This window comes from Coturnix japonica, chromosome 2 (genome assembly GCF_054131305.1).
Source record: "Coturnix japonica strain WE chromosome 2, WE-NBRP24, whole genome shotgun sequence".
Classification (NCBI taxonomy): domain Eukaryota; kingdom Metazoa; phylum Chordata; class Aves; order Galliformes; family Phasianidae; genus Coturnix; species Coturnix japonica.
Window position 1 is genome coordinate 14,646,331 of NC_140664.1, and position 16,993 is coordinate 14,663,323.

At 32.1% G+C, this 16,993-nt stretch overlaps 1 protein-coding gene across 3 annotated transcripts in view; it reads left to right on the forward strand.

Annotated features, from left to right (window-relative positions):
* CSMD3 (CUB and Sushi multiple domains 3) overlaps positions 1-16,993 on the forward strand; it is a 468,617-nt gene that overhangs the window by 272,233 nt on the left and 179,391 nt on the right. For all 3 annotated transcript variants that reach the window (XM_015856172.3, XM_015856173.3, XM_085537054.1), the window contains 4 exons: positions 2,411-2,605; positions 3,842-3,980; positions 9,015-9,202; positions 11,255-11,443. In XM_015856172.3, coding sequence (XP_015711658.2) covers positions 2,411-2,605; positions 3,842-3,980; positions 9,015-9,202; positions 11,255-11,443 — 711 coding nt within the window. The remainder of the gene's footprint in view (positions 1-2,410; positions 2,606-3,841; positions 3,981-9,014; positions 9,203-11,254; positions 11,444-16,993) is intronic.

The following is a 16,993-nucleotide window of genomic DNA, read 5'->3' on the forward strand; positions in this document are numbered from 1 at the left end:
TTATCTGTTTTATTACTGTGATAGGTTATAGTCATCACTGGACATTTTTGCTGGTACTTTCTTCTCCTGGACGTTTTAGTCTCAGTACTTCCCAGGATAGAATTCCTCACATTGTGTTGTGTGCTGCAGAGAAGTATGTGTTTACTTGTGATAGTACAGAGTGGACTCTTGTTTGCATCACTTTTAAAAGCCTTTCACTTTTTATGAAGTACCATTTTGATATTCTCTTCACTTGTTTCCTCCTTGATATTTTCCTCTGAAAGAGATACATTTATTTCAAACCTATTGGTAGACTTACCAGTTAAGACTTCACAGGGCAATCTACCAAAACAATAAGTTTCACCAGTGAACCATTCCTTGCCGGTCCTGTTTTCAAGAGCCTTTCAGAGCAGACTTCAGGCTATGAGTTATAGTTATCTTCATTCCTACCTTATTGTCTCTTCAGATCTTTGCATTTCCTCCCCATCATATGTTTGGAAGCAAAATGCAAGTTTTAGCATCCTCCTGAGTTTATATCAGAACTGAAAGTACTTCACTGTCACTCTGTACTATGTTTTGCTGCTTGGATTTCTTCCAGATCTTATTTACCGTATCAGTGCAAACATGATACTGGATGAGTTAAAGTCAAAAAAGCTGTACCTCTTCTTTAAATTTAAAGAGGACAAGCTAGTTAGAAAAACATGCTATTAGTTTTTACTAAAATTGAGGGCTGTTCTTAAAGTACTGACAGAATTTTTGTAACTTCCAAAAAAAAGGTGTAGAATTGCATCGTTATTTAATGCCCTCCTCTAACGTCCTTGAACACTTTTCATTCCCAACATAAGTGGCATTTCTTAAGTTAGAATGTTATAATACTAATTCTGTTGTCTCTTATTATTCATATTCTTCATATAAATTCAGACAATGCAAAATCTGCCCAATCTTTTTATTGAGGAAATACTTTTTAAATAGAAAGGTGTAACTACTGAAAATACAATATGTGAAAAACTGTCTTTCAGACTGGACTAATTATGCTCTTAGTAAGCTTATTTGACAATTTATAGTAAAAGCTGTTATCTTAAATAGTGATTGCTTAAAAGATCATAGGACATTTATTTAGGTATTTTAAAAGCCTTTCAATTTAAAAGTCATACAAGTTATCTTGCCAGAGAAGTGTAACTTTCATATTTCTTTAATATAGAATAATTCTATAACAACTATTCTTAAGAAATTAGACTTAAAAAAAAAAAATTACATTTTTGGAAACTTAACTTTACTTTTTATTCTTTTTTCCTGTTACGTTTATTTTATTAGTATTACCAGTATGTTAGTGTCTGAAGAAGCTCCTTGGATACCTAGGCTGTGCAGGAAGAAATTAATTAATCAAATTAATATGATTCATTTGATTTTAGTAAGAATGAAGTTGAATACACTCCTGGAAATAAAAGAGAACAATCAATTTAAAAAAAAAATAAAAATAATAATTTAAAAAAAAATCTTTTGATGTTTTAATCTTTTAATGTTTTCATTTGGGATATTTCGTCGTTTGGATATGTTTTGTCTAACAGACATGTAAGTAAATCTGCTGAAAATATTATGAAAACAAGCTCCTTCATACATAGACTTAAGAACAGAGAATTTAGAATTGTTGAGGACGATGAATATTTTGCATGTGATATCTGTTCACACTGAAAGATACAACTTTAAAAATAAAAAACACTATATTTTAGCTACAGTATTTATTTCTTAAGAAAGTAATAAATTATAATTACAAATTATATATATATATTTATATATGTATATATGATTTTGCTCACTAATTTATCTTTGTGATCATATTCAGATATTTTTAAAGAAATTCTTTTTCTTTTTTTTTTTTTAATCTGCTCTTATAAGTACTTGAAATTTTCAAGGATTTCTACCTACTATATATATATATATATACAAATATATACTATACTTAATATGTATATACATATTCAATGGCAATGTTAGGCGCACTCAAGTCACTATGGTTCTATTAATTTTGTCAGTGAATTAAAAATAAAAATAATAAACAAACAAACAAACAAATCACAAATCCCTGCCCTCGATTTTTCTTGGAACCTTCTGGCCTGTTGTAGCATTAGACAGGTTGGGCTGTTACAGTCACTGATATCTTCTGACAGCATGGCTGTCCAGAGATTTATGCCAATAAAACTGTCACATTTCAAACAATTTTTTAATATTGCTGTACTTTTTTTTTTTTTTTACTTTTTTCTATTTTCTGTTGGCCAAACATATTTCTTATTGTTTCCTGATATTGACAGGTTCTTTTACTTACAGAATAAAACTGTAAAAACTTTATCTTAATTTCAAAACTTATCACACTATTTCATTTGCTATTTATTTTATTCTGATTTTTTTTTTTTTTTTTTTCCTTTTCTCACAGCATTTGGGCATAATGAATGCCCTGATCCTGGAGTACCAATCAATGCTCGACGTTTTGGAGACAACTTTCAGTTAGGGAGCTCAATTTCTGTTATTTGTGAGGAAGGATTTATCAAAACACAAGGAACTGAAACAATCACTTGCATGCTAGTGGATGGAAAAGTAATGTGGAGTGGACCTATTCCTAAGTGTGGAGGTATGTATTTTTCTTTCTACTGTAATACTGTAATATTACTTAAGTTGTCACTAAATGAAATTCAACCTTCTGCAAATGATTAGCACGAAGCTATTGTGAAACCAAGCCCATAAGAAAGACTTCTATGGAAATATGAGTCTCTACTGTAACTCTGTCTGCAAGAAGGAAAGAAGAAAAACATAAAAAAAGAAAAAGGGAAAAAAAAAAAAAAAAAGGAAAAAAAAAAAAAAAAAACAACCAAAAAACACCTGTGATGAGAACACTGTTATATGGGCTCTGTAATAATGAAAGCTTATCCAAGAAACGTAGCAGTTTGTACTTTCAGATAGCTCTTATTTGGTACTAGAGGAACTACAGTTTTCAAAAGGATCAATTCTATTTATTTTTTCTTCTCTCTTTTTAAAGTATGTATTTGTCCACTTCTAGAATGGATATAAGGCATTAGTGCTAGCAGCACACCCGTAATCTGCTTTTCTTCATTTTTAAATTTCTTTAATTATTATCCTTATTATTCTCATTAATATATAGGAGAATGAAATAGCAGAAAAGAAAATCTTTGCTTTTACGAGCTAACTTAAGTTACTTTGATTTCAGTTATGTTTCAAGAAAGTTATCCTAGTGTGTCTTGTTTACTATCAGTGAGAGAAATAGTACATATTATTTCCTGTATTTCTGGTTGGCTACAGACATTTTACAGCATTAAAAATATTTTTTCCAAATATATAAGCTAATTTTGTAAGAATTATTTATGAATGTGAAATTTTAACTGCTGACCTGACAAAATGCATATGTTCTCACAGTAGATCCCTAACAAAGCTGAAATGTCAGTTTACGAATTCTGAGCTTGATATTCTCCTGAACCTCCTGCACAGGCTTTTAAAATCTCTCTACTCACCATTAAAAACTATTCTTAGTTCTTAGGTAGTGTTTTGCTGTATGTCCTTTGTTACAGTAAAATGGATTGTAGCTTTAAAAATACAGTCTAAATGCTTATGTCACCACTTTTTGAACAGAATTAATTTTCTCTTCTTAAGGTTTTAAGCTTATAAGATTTTAATTCATTTCTTTCCATATAATTCCAAACCTCACAGGTTTTGTCACCTTTAAACCGCATTTCATCTTCTTGCAGATGGAGTTTTAAAATTTAAGCATAGTTGTGCTATACTGAAAATGATAACTATGAATTATTTATCATAAGTCTGTATCATTATACATTTGTCTTTGTTTCACTTTTAGCTCCGTGTGGTGGGCATTTTTCATCTCCCAGTGGAGTAATCCTCTCTCCAGGCTGGCCTGGATATTATAAAGACTCCTTGAATTGTGAGTGGGTGATAGAAGCTGAACCAGGACACTCTATCAAAATTACATTTGAAAGGTCTTGGCTAATGTTTTTCTTATTTCATATTTTCCAGTTTTTACCTAGAAGCAGTTCTGAGTTAGCTCTATCATAAACTTAATTTTCACTTTTTCTTAAATCAAGCAATTGTGTTATTGGGTTGGATTTTCTAAAACACCTTCATGCCTTCAGGTCATAATTTCTTTTTTTGAATGCAAATTATACTCCAGTGAACTGAAAAGCTTTTGAAATTCCTACCCTTTTGCATATATTTAAATATGTCTGCCCTAGTTAAAAGTTTGGTCTGTTCATAAAGAGTTGCACATTTAATTTGCTTTTAACTGTGTTACTGTGATAAACTGTATTATGAAGCCATTTCACACATTTGAGGAAAATATTTGACTCTGAACTCTCAGTCAGTGGTAAATAATGAACTGGATGAATTCATGCTTTTGTCCATTGTGAATATTTAATTCTCAGGTCATCTGATCTGTTTTTCTGAGTGTGTTCTTATAGGATGGAATTCCAGTTTCCCACACTTACTGCAGCAGCCCACTTTTCTTATGTTTTGCTTATGTTGTCCCTACCTGATTCCAAGGAATGAAATATGTTAAAAGCCTTAAAATTCTCATGACAGCAAGTTGTAAGCATTGAAATTAAGCCCATTATGAAATAGCAATGCAATACATTTAATTTAAATAATTGTTTATATTCTATGTATTTTAAGCACATTCTAGATTTCTTCTTATTTGCTAATATTAAGAGGCTATATGAAAATTCAGGAAAGAAAAGGATTTTGAGGATCAAAGTTATAGCATGCAAATAATGTGCAAGTACATCTCAATTGATATTCATACTGCATCTTTTGACTACTTAATTACATTCAATCTAAAGAGAAGATACTGCTTCATTTCAGTACAATTAGAATTTATTAATAGCATAGTAAGAAAATGGCGATCTTATTTTAGCAAAATTTCTAATTATGAACAAGTTTTTATAGTACTATAATTTATACTGTAATAATATGCTCACATGACATATACAGGACATGTAATACAGAACCACAGAATCACAGAATTATCAAGGTTGGAAAAGACCTAGAAGATCATCCAGTCCAACCACCACTAATACTTCCATGCTAAATCATATCCCTCAACACAGCATCCAAACCTTTCTTGAACAATCCCATGGTTGGTGACTCCACCACCTCCCTGAGCAGTGTATTTAATTCTGTTCAAAACAGTCTTGTCAGTTGTCTCAGAAAAGGATGATGTGGTATAAACATTGTTGAGATGCAGCAAGGTAAATTCAGATATTTACATATGATGGTGTGTATTTATGTTTTTCTGTGCACGATAACCTGTGAAAATGCATTATATATGTTTACACCCATGCAATTAGGTATATGACAGCTGCTCCGAAAAGTAGTGCTTCCTATTTTATTATATTGGCCTATGACATGAGAGGCAGATGTTAGTGTTATGGCAGTAGGGATTGAAACTTCCACAAATATTGTATTAAATTTTATTGCTACATAACAGATGGCCACAGAGTGTCAGTCTGATACGATGGTGTTTGACATGGAAGTGTGTATGAAGTAAAGGTGTACCACTGAATTCTTCCATGAGGGAAAAAACTGCACCTACTGACATTCACTGACTCTTGGTGAATGTTTATGGAGATGAAAAAATGAATGCAAGCACAGTGAGGTGGTGGGTATTGCATTTCAGCAGTGGCAAGAGCAAGAGTGAGTTCTTTCCACTGGTGCACCTTGTACACGCTATGCTTGTAAAAATCAAGCAGGCTATTCTTCATTGCTGGTGAAAATGCTTAGCTAATGGTGGTGAGTATGTTGATAATGAGTATTTTGCATCAGAGAATTTGCTCTATCAGACAGTGCTATTATACTCTTTATTTTAGTTTCCATGGAAGTAAATAGAAGGCATTTCCTTTGGAAGCAACCTGTGCATAACTGCACATTTAGATGTAAATGTATTACTCTTTAAACCTCATAGAAATTAATACTCATAGTGTGCTAGTGTATATATAGAGTTGTTTTTCTTTATTGATTGTTTTTCTTTACTTACACATCGTTAGTACTTTTATAGAATTTGGATTCTTGTTCAGAGAAATAGATATACTCATTTCATTTGCAACACTCACTATAGTCTTACTGTCCTTGTTACACTCTTTCTACTTCAAATCTGCAGCAGAATTTCATTAGACAGGATAATTTTGACAAATATATGTATTTAAACCCATAGCCAAATGACTTATCCTTTTTAATTAAAACCCAAACCAATAACAGTAATAAACAAACAAACAAACAAACAAAAAAACTCATATTTTGTCCAGCTTTTTACATCTCAGCTTTGTCCTGAAAGACAGAAATATCCCATTTCTAACTTTATTTTTAATGGAAATACCCATATTTCTATGATCCAGTAGTTTTAAAATATATTTATATTTCTGTGAGGGTAAAAATACATAGTTCGTATTTAACATCTTTATATCCTTTATTTTTGAATTCTCCAAGATGATAGGAAGAATGCTTGTTAATACATGTTTCCTGCAGAGTGTCACCTTAACATTACTTTCAGCTTATCACTTGCACTGTAGTTCAGATTCCCTTTTCATTTCTCATCTTGCTATAGTTTCCCTCTTGAGACACTGCATATGTTCAACATTCTGCATTTGTTGCTTTTCCATGCTGTTACTATTTCATGAAGCTTGACACAGGCGGAAAGAAAAAGGATCTACAGATAGAAACTTCCTCTTAATGATTTTGTGGTGTCCAGAAGAACTTTTCTGTGTTTTGCTTTATGATTGTGAATGAGTAGTCTGAAGGGTTTGTTCCTTTTGCATAGTCATAGCTATGATAGTCTGTTTGACATTTATTGTATATCAGCAGCTATGCAGGCTGAGTTGAAATGAAATAAGAATTAAGAAGTCTGCCATTCTTCACTGTAATGAAGTGTTCATCATGAAGCCTAATTATGAGCATTTAAATTCTAGGGATGTTAATCAGCAAACTACTGATTGGAGCACTAGTCACATTTGACTAATGAGAGCACTTTGTGTTTGTCTGTTCTGCACATATCTTGACACCACCTTGAGTTGACAGGCTGTCTTAGAAACGAAGATGCATGTTCTAAATATTAAAGCATCTTTATCTTTTCAAATAAAATAAACAAAAGTGTGTTTCCTCCTGTGTTAATTGGACAGAAGTGAAATGAACTGTAACTAATATTCTGAATTCCTCCATAAGAATATACCTCACATTGCAGTGAAGTCATCATCCAGGTTAATTTAAGATCAGTGACCATCCAGATTATTTTAAGATTACTGATTTGTTAAGTAGAAAATGACACTGGAGTAGTCTGACAGAAGCTAAAAATTATTTTTTATTCAATTTTCTGTAAAACTCTGCTGATCTCTCACAGCAGTTAATAACCAGGTGATATATAAATATATCATATAAGGAGAAAAAGTATTTTAGAAGAAAAAACAGTATCACAATTATAAATTCAAATTAAATTATGTCCTTTCTCTGCTATATGCAGTGTTGCGTATGTTCTTTCATTGTCATTTACACAAGAGGGAATTCATGTAGATTCAAATTTTAGTTTTATTATGCCTTCCTCAACCTGCTAGTTGTTTTGCATTTGGAAGGGGATGTCAATTCCTTTTCCATTTTCTATCTTAAGTATGCTCAGTTCCTTTATAACAAGGAAAACAGAGCAAGACTAAATGATCTATTTCCATGATTGCTTTTGTTCTGCATGGTTTAATGGAAAAAAGAAATTATTGGAAAAAAAAAAAAAAAGAAAATAATAATAATAAACTTCCTACTTGTTTAGTCTTTTAGAAATATATAATTCTCAGCTCAGGTAGGAACAAGCAAAAAAACAAGCAAAAAACTTTCAGCTAAAATTTCAGCTATTTGGCTTCTTAGGCTTATCACAATTTATTTCTTTTAGTCCCTATTATTTTATTTCTCTGCTCTCTTTCTACATAATTACATATGAGCAGAACAGGAATAAAAGAAAACATATTTTTGAGGCTTTATTTAGCTTTTCTTCTTTTGCCATGCTTCTTTTGATTTTAAATGCTGACTTGTGGGATATAAATACAGAAGCAGAGAGTGCATTGCTGATAGTCATGTGGTTTGTTGAATAGATTTCACAAAGCTGCATTAGGTATCAAGTAAATCAGTGAAGGAGTTAGGAGTACCTGAAGGATAGAGTCCTGCTGTTAATTGTTTCTAATGCAAGAAGGGTTTTTCAGTAGTTCATTAGTGAGCCCATTAAAGCAAGATGATTAATGTTATATCTACCATAGCAAGAAAGAGAGAAACTGCTGTGAAAATATTGGAGATTTGGGATTGCTGATACCATCTAAAATAGGAGTAGCGTATCTATCTAGCAGCACCGTCACCCTCTGCTTCTAACGCTGCACACATGGTCTGTAAAGACACATTTAACTTCGTAACGCTTTCTAAAAGGGGATTTTTTTCTGCCTAACTTCTGCTACTTCTTTGGGCTGAGCCTCATTTAGTACAGAGCACCAGGTGTCTCAAAGAGGACTTAAATAATTATATTCCTGCTTGTAGATGATTATAAAAGCAGGCTGTTAGATTATTATTCATTCTTAACATCATATACTTCAATAATATTTGTGTCAAATGGAATAGATACAATAAAAATATACAAACTTAGCATCTATCTCACCTACTTTCATTTTCCATGATAGAAAATCATTCTGTGATACAAAATATTCAAATAGATAATATTTATCTTTGCTAACAAATTATATGTTTCTTTGTTTTCTGTACTATAAACCTGCTCAAAGAATTTAAACTTATTTCTCGTCTTACTAGAGCACTAATCTGAAATTTGGATATTGTATTACGTAATAATTGTTATTGTAAAGTAGATATGTGAAGTAAAAACTGAATTAATAGGATCAGGAAAGTATCATAGTTTTAAAAATATGACATACTTTGCAGGTGTTTGTTGAATTTGTTTTAACTGCTGCTTATATTTGTGCCTATGGTTGTTTCCTCAATTCCAGGTTTCAGACAGAACTTAATTATGATGTTTTGGAAGTCCATGATGGACCAAGTTTATTATCTCCACTACTGGGATCTTACAATGGTACTCAGGTCCCACAGTTCCTCTTCAGCAGTAGCAATTTCATTTATCTTCTCTTTACAACTGACAACAGTCGTTCTAACAACGGATTCAAGATTCACTATGAAAGTAAGTCATTCTAATATGTATTATTTATTTCCTCTTCTCTGCTTTTCATGGTCATAAAATTGTAGAGGTGTTGGCTTCTGTAAATTGCTGAGTCAGGCCTCTTATTTTTCATACTGAGTAAGTTTTAGTGACATTAAACTTCAAAATTATGACAGGCAATCTCAGTTTGCGTTTGATGTTACCACTGCAGTGTTCTGCCCTTTAAGAATCAGAAGATAATGGAAAACAAAGGACTTTCTTCAGGATGTCAGTCTTCTGTGTTGTTATTTTTACTTTTTTTTATAGTGTATTTTTGTATGTTTAAAATAGCATAACATGAAGAAGATAATGAAAACTGGAGGAAAATACCTGAATACTGTTCTGATTCATGCACCTCCAGCTCTGAAGCTGGAAAGTAGGAAATGTGATTTACGTAAATACTGAAAGTAAAAACAAAATCAAAATTACTGAATTGCATGATTGGATTTTTTTGGGGGACTAGAGTCCAGTATGTTACCTGTTCATTATGATTTTTGCATAGAAGTATTCTTTATCTGTTATTATAGTTATATAAAATACACTGCAGAATGTATCAGTAAGATTTAATAACTTTATAAATTTGTGAAATTCAGAGAAGCTGCTGTATTATCATTTCATTTATTTTTTGTGATTCTAAAAATACATTTGTTTCACATAACAATTTTGTGTGAAAAATAGTTGTTCTCATACATTTAGTAATGAACATGATGTTCATCCTACATCCTACTTGTTGGGACTATCTCCAAGGAATTTTAATATGTTCTCCATTTTTATTTTTTTTTTCCTATTTTCACTCTTCCTTATCACTAATGGGAAGGATATTTCATACAGTATGTGGACTTGATCACATAAAATTTGAGATGATTAGAACTCCACTAAATGTTAAATTCTGGAAAGTTATACAGAAAATCAACCATTAGATTTGAAGTTATATACTATCTCAGCCATCCCTACAATATATCAATTAATTACATCAATGAGAGAACTAAAAACTTAATAATTCTCATCTTTTTTTGAAGTTTGAGAGATAGCTATCCTTACACAGACTGTTAGATTAATTCTAGTAGCAAAAACTACATAATTATTATGAAAAATTGACTAAATGAATAATGTTTGATGCCTGAAATTACACATCAGAAAGCTGCATTTATTAAAATTATTTTTAATTCTGTTTTAATTTAATACAGCTTGAAAGGAAATTTATATATTTTTTTCAAATGCAGGAATTCTTCAATTTCATTATAAACTACATTTTCACTAAAATTGATCCCCATCCCAGAATGGTTCTGTAAATAATGAAGAATAAAAATTAAATTTTAGCATTGTAGAGAAGAGGTCTTTTCCAGTCTTGATCATTCTAAGATCAACCAGTCCGACCGTCCACCTATCACTAATATTTCCCCATTAAACCATGTTCCTCAGTACAGCATCTAAACATTTCTTGAACACCTCCAGGGACTGTGGCTCCACCACCCCTGTGCCTCCCTTTCTAGTGCCTGACCACTCTCTAGCAGAATTATTTCCTAATGTCCAATCTGAATCTCCCCCTGGCACAACTCAAGGCAATTCTCCTAGTCCTGCCATTAGATACATGGGAGAAGAGGCTGACCCCACCTCTCTACAACCTCCTTTCAGGTAATTGCAGGAAGTGTTAAGGTCACCCCGAGCCTCCTCTTCTCCAGACTAAACAATCCCAGACACACTCCTTTAAAGACATGTTATATTGTGCTATATTATCCAATATAGTTCAATTCTGATTTTTCTTTTCTGGATAATAATAATGTTTAACAATTTGGTGTTGTTCTCTTCAGTCATCCTATTGAAATCTGAAGCAAAAAAAGCCTCAGGGAAAGATCTTACCCTGAATGGTTTTTTAAAAAAAATTACCAGAACTCAGTAATACTCCTGGAAATTTTGTTATTTTTCTCACAATTCTTTAATAATAATAATAAATTCCAAATTTTGTTTAGCTAGTCTAACTGCAATTTTTAAAAAATTATTTATTTATTTATTTATTTATTTTCTTTAATATAGGTGTAACCGTTAATACTTACTCTTGTTTGGATCCTGGAATACCAGTGCATGGACGTCGCTATGGACACGACTTCTCAATAGGTTCTACTGTTTCATTTAGTTGTGATCCAGGTTATAGGCTGAGTCATGAGGAGCCTTTACTATGTGAAAAAAATCACTGGTGGAGTCACCCACTCCCAACTTGTGATGGTAAGAACAAAAGGATAGAATACAGAGTAATTTAAAATATATGCGTTTTGACAAACAATTAACCAAAAGAGTTAATAAGACCAAATGAATGTTATAAATTTCTGTCTGATATTTAAAAACAAAATGATGATATAATATATAATTCATTAATTTAGGAGATTACTGAAGATATGACTGTCTGAATATTTGTTACCATGAGCTAACTGGTTACCTTTTAGCTCAGGGCATGCAAGTTTATTGTACATCTGCTTGTAAAGTTCTCGTTACAAATCACAATTTCAAAAATGAGATATGGTTTTTGTACCTGACTAAAAAAATGTGTTTTCTCTAATTTCATGTTGTTTGCTGTGCTCCTAGATTATTAACAGAACATGTCACTGTGTGACCTGATTAATGATACATTATATTTGATGTTTGTTCATATGATTGTTAAACACCAGTAAAATGGTACTGTGTAATTTTCTCTGCCAGAAATTTCAGAGTACCTAGCACGTTATTACAAAATTTGCTTGAAAAACCAATAATTTATTTGATTTCCAATTATCTGAACTGATCATTTAAAGAATTTTTCCCTGTCAAGTGATATCAATTATATTTAATATTACTGCAGTGTTTATGTTAAATAATTTAGATTTTTTTCCTTTGAATATGGAATATGCTTTTCCGATGATAATAATGTCATCAATAATAATTAATCTAATTAATTCTAAGGTAGTATTAAACAACATAAATGACAACAACAGAAAATCCATTGAGCTTTCATAGGGTATATAAGGTTTGTAATAGTATATTTTTCTCAAACAACCCTTTCTGTCTCATAACACTCAGAAAGTAAAAGCTGAACTTGAAAGAAAACTTACAAAAGATCTCACTGATTCATAGATATGTGATTTGCCATATGTAAATGTTTTAGTTTTTGCTGTATTTTCATCCTTTAAATCATAGGGTCTTTAAATTGTAGTGCCTTTCTTGGTCTCCAGCTTAATTAGCAAATCCTTCATTTTTCATATAAGACTAGGTTGAAAATGTACACATATGATACCAGAAATTTCTGTCTATAGAGTCACTTTCCTGAAAATGGTACTCTAGAGTATTGTTGAGACATTTCCTAAAGGATTCTGATTCTCAGTCTGATTCTTGGAAGGAGGAATTGCAAGGTTCCCATAGTTCACAGGCAACAGGAGTTGGCTGAGTAAACCATAAACAGAAGATAGGTTTTCTTACTTTGTTAGACAATAGATGCTAAACATCTAAACAATACAATATTAATGCATATACTATGAATACTGCTGTCTGCTCTGAAATGAGCATACAAATTGTGATAATTTTTTCCTCAGGTTGCTGATCTGTAGAATAAATGGACACGACTGAGTCCATTTATTCTAGTAAATTTAGTCAAGTCATGGTTGAACTCAATTTTATTGCTGAATTTCTTCTCTAATGGCATGTTTTTAAATAGGATACAGAGTCCTTGCATCTTCTGGGAAATTTAGGGCATTTACTCAATGAACTGTTCTTTGCACAGAGAGGATGTTATTATTAATTTTGCCACTAATCAACACATTGATCACTGTTCTTGTTCATTTGTTTTAATAATGAAAGAGTTTCTGGAGAACTAGATTCTTACTAGATCTTTTTTATAATTGCCTTATATATACATACATAATTACATCTTGTAGCAACAACTGTTCAGACAAAATATGACAACTCATGAATAAAAGTGTTTTCAAAGAGTAGCATATAGAAAAGGGGGGGGGGGGGGGGGAAGGACTTTTTAAAAGTTTTCGTTCAAGTATGAGATTGTATTGACCACACTGACTACGTTTCTAATTTTTGTAGGACTGTAAACTCATTGTTTACATGAGGTGTTTGGATATTACAGAGATATGCATCATAAAAAAACTTATTGGGGAAGTCATACTTCATTGTCTTCAGGAACATTTAGACTATAGTGGAAATAATAGTTTAAAAATGAGCAAACAAACTGGCTATCTCCATCTGTAAAGACGGACCTCAGGGGATAAGCGTGTAATTATTGCAGGCTGTATAATTCATTCATATATGGATAATTTATACACATGAAAGAATTCATCGTTCTTTTCCTTCATTTGGATTTTTATGCCAATCTGTGTAGGCAAGGCATGCACACTGTTACTCCATTTGCCATTTCACATTGCTTTTTGTCTGTAAACATATACATCTGCATATACAATCACATATATACATACATAACATCAAGGCACTTCTGAAATAAACAGCTAGAACTCTCTAAATATAATATTTTTGAGAATAACAGTATCTGTAAGGACATAAAACTATTAGAAATGACCAAGGAACGGCCATAAAAATACTGAAATTCCTAGGGAATAAGACTGAGTGGGAGAAGCAGAGGTAATTTATTTTGTACAGCCTGGAGAAGGCTGAGGGGAGGCCTCATGGCAGTTTACACCTTCCTTAAGGGGAAAGTGAAGAGGAAGGTACTGATCTTTACTCCCTGGTAACAGTAATAGATTCAAGGGAACATCATGGAGCTGTGCAGGGGAAGAGTCAGGTTGGGTATTAGCAAAGCATTCTTTGCCAGGAGGGTGTTCAAGGACTGGAATAAGATTCCCAGTGCAGTGATCACTGATCAGTCAGTGGTGCTGTCTGGTTGGAGGCCTTTAACTAGTAGTGTTCTCCAGGTGTGTACAATTCTGTGATTCTGTGTGGTACTGGGCCCATTAACAACCTGACTGAAGGAACAGAGTCCACCCCCAGCAAGAAAATGTAATCTTCCTTGCTTATTAACTGTTTCCATAATTTAGTGTGAAATGTCTTCGCTATGTGTTTGTAGCGAATTATCAGTGACAAGACAGATCAATACTTGCAATTGGTTTGTCAGACTTTGACATAGTGACAGATAATGTATCTGTTAAGAATTTATTTGGAAAGTTTGGCTCATTTAAGTGAAACAGTTAAAGCCAGAGATGCTGTCAAGATTTGCCAGCACTCCAAAGTGAGTCCCCAAGAAAGAAATCAACACAATTATAGTGATAAGACAAGCAAAGTAAAAATGGACCACAAACAAATTTAGTCTATTTCTGCCAACAGAAGAGTGATTTTCCATAATAATTTTATATTAATATGAAATATGATCTGGAATGACAATGAAACTTGAAAATTTTATGAATTACAGTATTGGGTACTGTAGTGTATTTCAGGGATGAAACATGGCCTCTTACTGAGACAATTACATGTAGGTTTAATAAAGGTTCTAAAATTCTTTGGGCCAAAGAACAAAGGGCTATTTTCCTATGTGGACTTCCTTGCTGCTTCTTTTCATTGTGACTGATTATGTTGCTAAGCAAAAAGAAAAGAGTGTTTTTCCTTACAACCAAAGATGATATTTAACTGTAAAATACAATATCGTAAAAATCTTATTTAACTTAAACAACTTTCTTAGCCATGGAATTCCACTGTTAAATTTTAATCTTCAATCACAGATATCCAAAAGCTACTTTGTAAGCTGTCACATAATGTCTGATCACCACATTGCTGTAGAGGTGCTTTATACTATAGATTCAGGTTTCTGTGCTACACGTAGCTGTGGCTGGACTTGATGATCTTCAAGTTCTTTTCCAGCCTGGGTAATTCTATGATTCTATGATTCTATATAGTCACATCTAATTTTTGTTCACTTTCTTTAGACCTCTCAATCCAGCTGTTCTTCTTGCATAACAAAAAAATTAATTACTATGCTCATAATATCATAAATTATAAAAAGATCGTGTTTCATGCACTCCATTTTCAATTTAAGAACTAGTGCTAGTGCACTAGTTATTCTAGTACTTTAGTTAATTAGCTATTCATTCTACTTTTAGACCTAAACTGGAAACTGGAAAGATGTGTGGTTTATTGTTTTTATTTTAATCTGTTTCTGTTTTCCTTTGCATTCTGAAAGAATCAGATACTAGTAGTGATATTATACATTTTGAATGTTTATCATCTTATCAGGACCAGTGCACATTTTGTATTTCAGATCTGTCAGCTTGGTTTTGTTCTGTAACATGCTGGTTCCTTAATGCCATTGTTTGTAATCTGCTACCGTTCATATAGTTAGAATGAGTGCCATAGACATTTTTTCACCACTTGTACTCTTGAATTTTTTTTCCAAACAACTACTGTAAAATGCATTATTTGTTTGGACTGTATCCCATGATTATAAAAATTGATTACATTTTCTTATTAAAAAGCAATGACCTAAAGTATTTACAAAATAAATCTCTAGAATTTGCAATGTTGTGCTGGTATAGCTCTGATTCTGTTTTGCTAATATCTGACCGATGGACAGTCATTACCTCATTCTTCATTAGAGAACTGAGGAAGAAAGTGAATGCATTAGGACATCATTTCTCTCTGGCAAATAAGATAAGGTTCAGTAACAGCATTTCTGAAATATTCTATTCCAAACTGTGGCACTGAATCTCCAGCTTTCCAGCATACCACTCGGCCAAGATGTATGGAATGTTGACAAGGAAAATGGTGAACAAAAAAAAATTATAAGACTACCTAGATTAATGTAGCTTTCAAACAAAAAACTATAATTATTAAATGAATTTAGTTAGGCAAAATTGGATGTTATTTATTTATTTATACTCAGTTTGTATACGAGTAGGAAAAAATCTAGAATATATTGTTAATAGAAATGTTTATTGCTTTAACATCTATTGTTCAGTTATCATCCTAAACCCTTCGAACTGACACACAGGATGTAAAGAAACAACCACAAAGATGAAAACACATTAATACAAAAAAATGAGTTAATAGTTCAACTACATTGCTATTACAGAATCTCAGAGGAGCTCTGACAACTTGCTTTAAAAATCAGTGAGCTCTCTAACTTGAATTTGTTGAAAGATATTTACGTTTCCTGATAAAGTGATAAATATTTCTGAAGTGCATGTAAATACAACGACTAATGTATGAGAAGAAAGAGTTCCGTGTAACTGATTTTTGTTATTCTATGTAGTTATTTTCAATAAGAAAGATAATTTTGATGTTTACGATAATCTTTTTCTCATAAGTGGAGCAGGATTCCCACTAGTCTTAGGCTCTAGGTTGTGTTGAGTTTGTTTCTGTCTTCTCTCTCCATTTGAGGCAGTGAAGATCAAGAACTTATATTTATACATTTCCACATTCTTAATCTATCCTGGAATATACAATGAAGAGTATGGTAACAACAGCCAATTTTCATTTCTTCTCTATAAGAAAGCATTTTTTAAACATGTACAGCTTTAAAAACAGTTGATATGTGGGTTAGTAACCTAATAACCACAGTCTGAAATTTTATTCTTTTATTAAAGAAAAAAATATTAATTCCACCGTATTATTGAAATCCCTTAAAAACATATGTTTTCTTGAAAATAATGTATGCTAAGATGCACTGTAGGGCAGAGTACATTCTGGATATTCTCTCCAATTCATTCCCTGTTGTCCACCTTAGCTCCTGCCTAAAGTGCTGTTGTTTGGCACATTTTTTTGCTTTTGCTTTCATCTTTCTACTGAATTTAT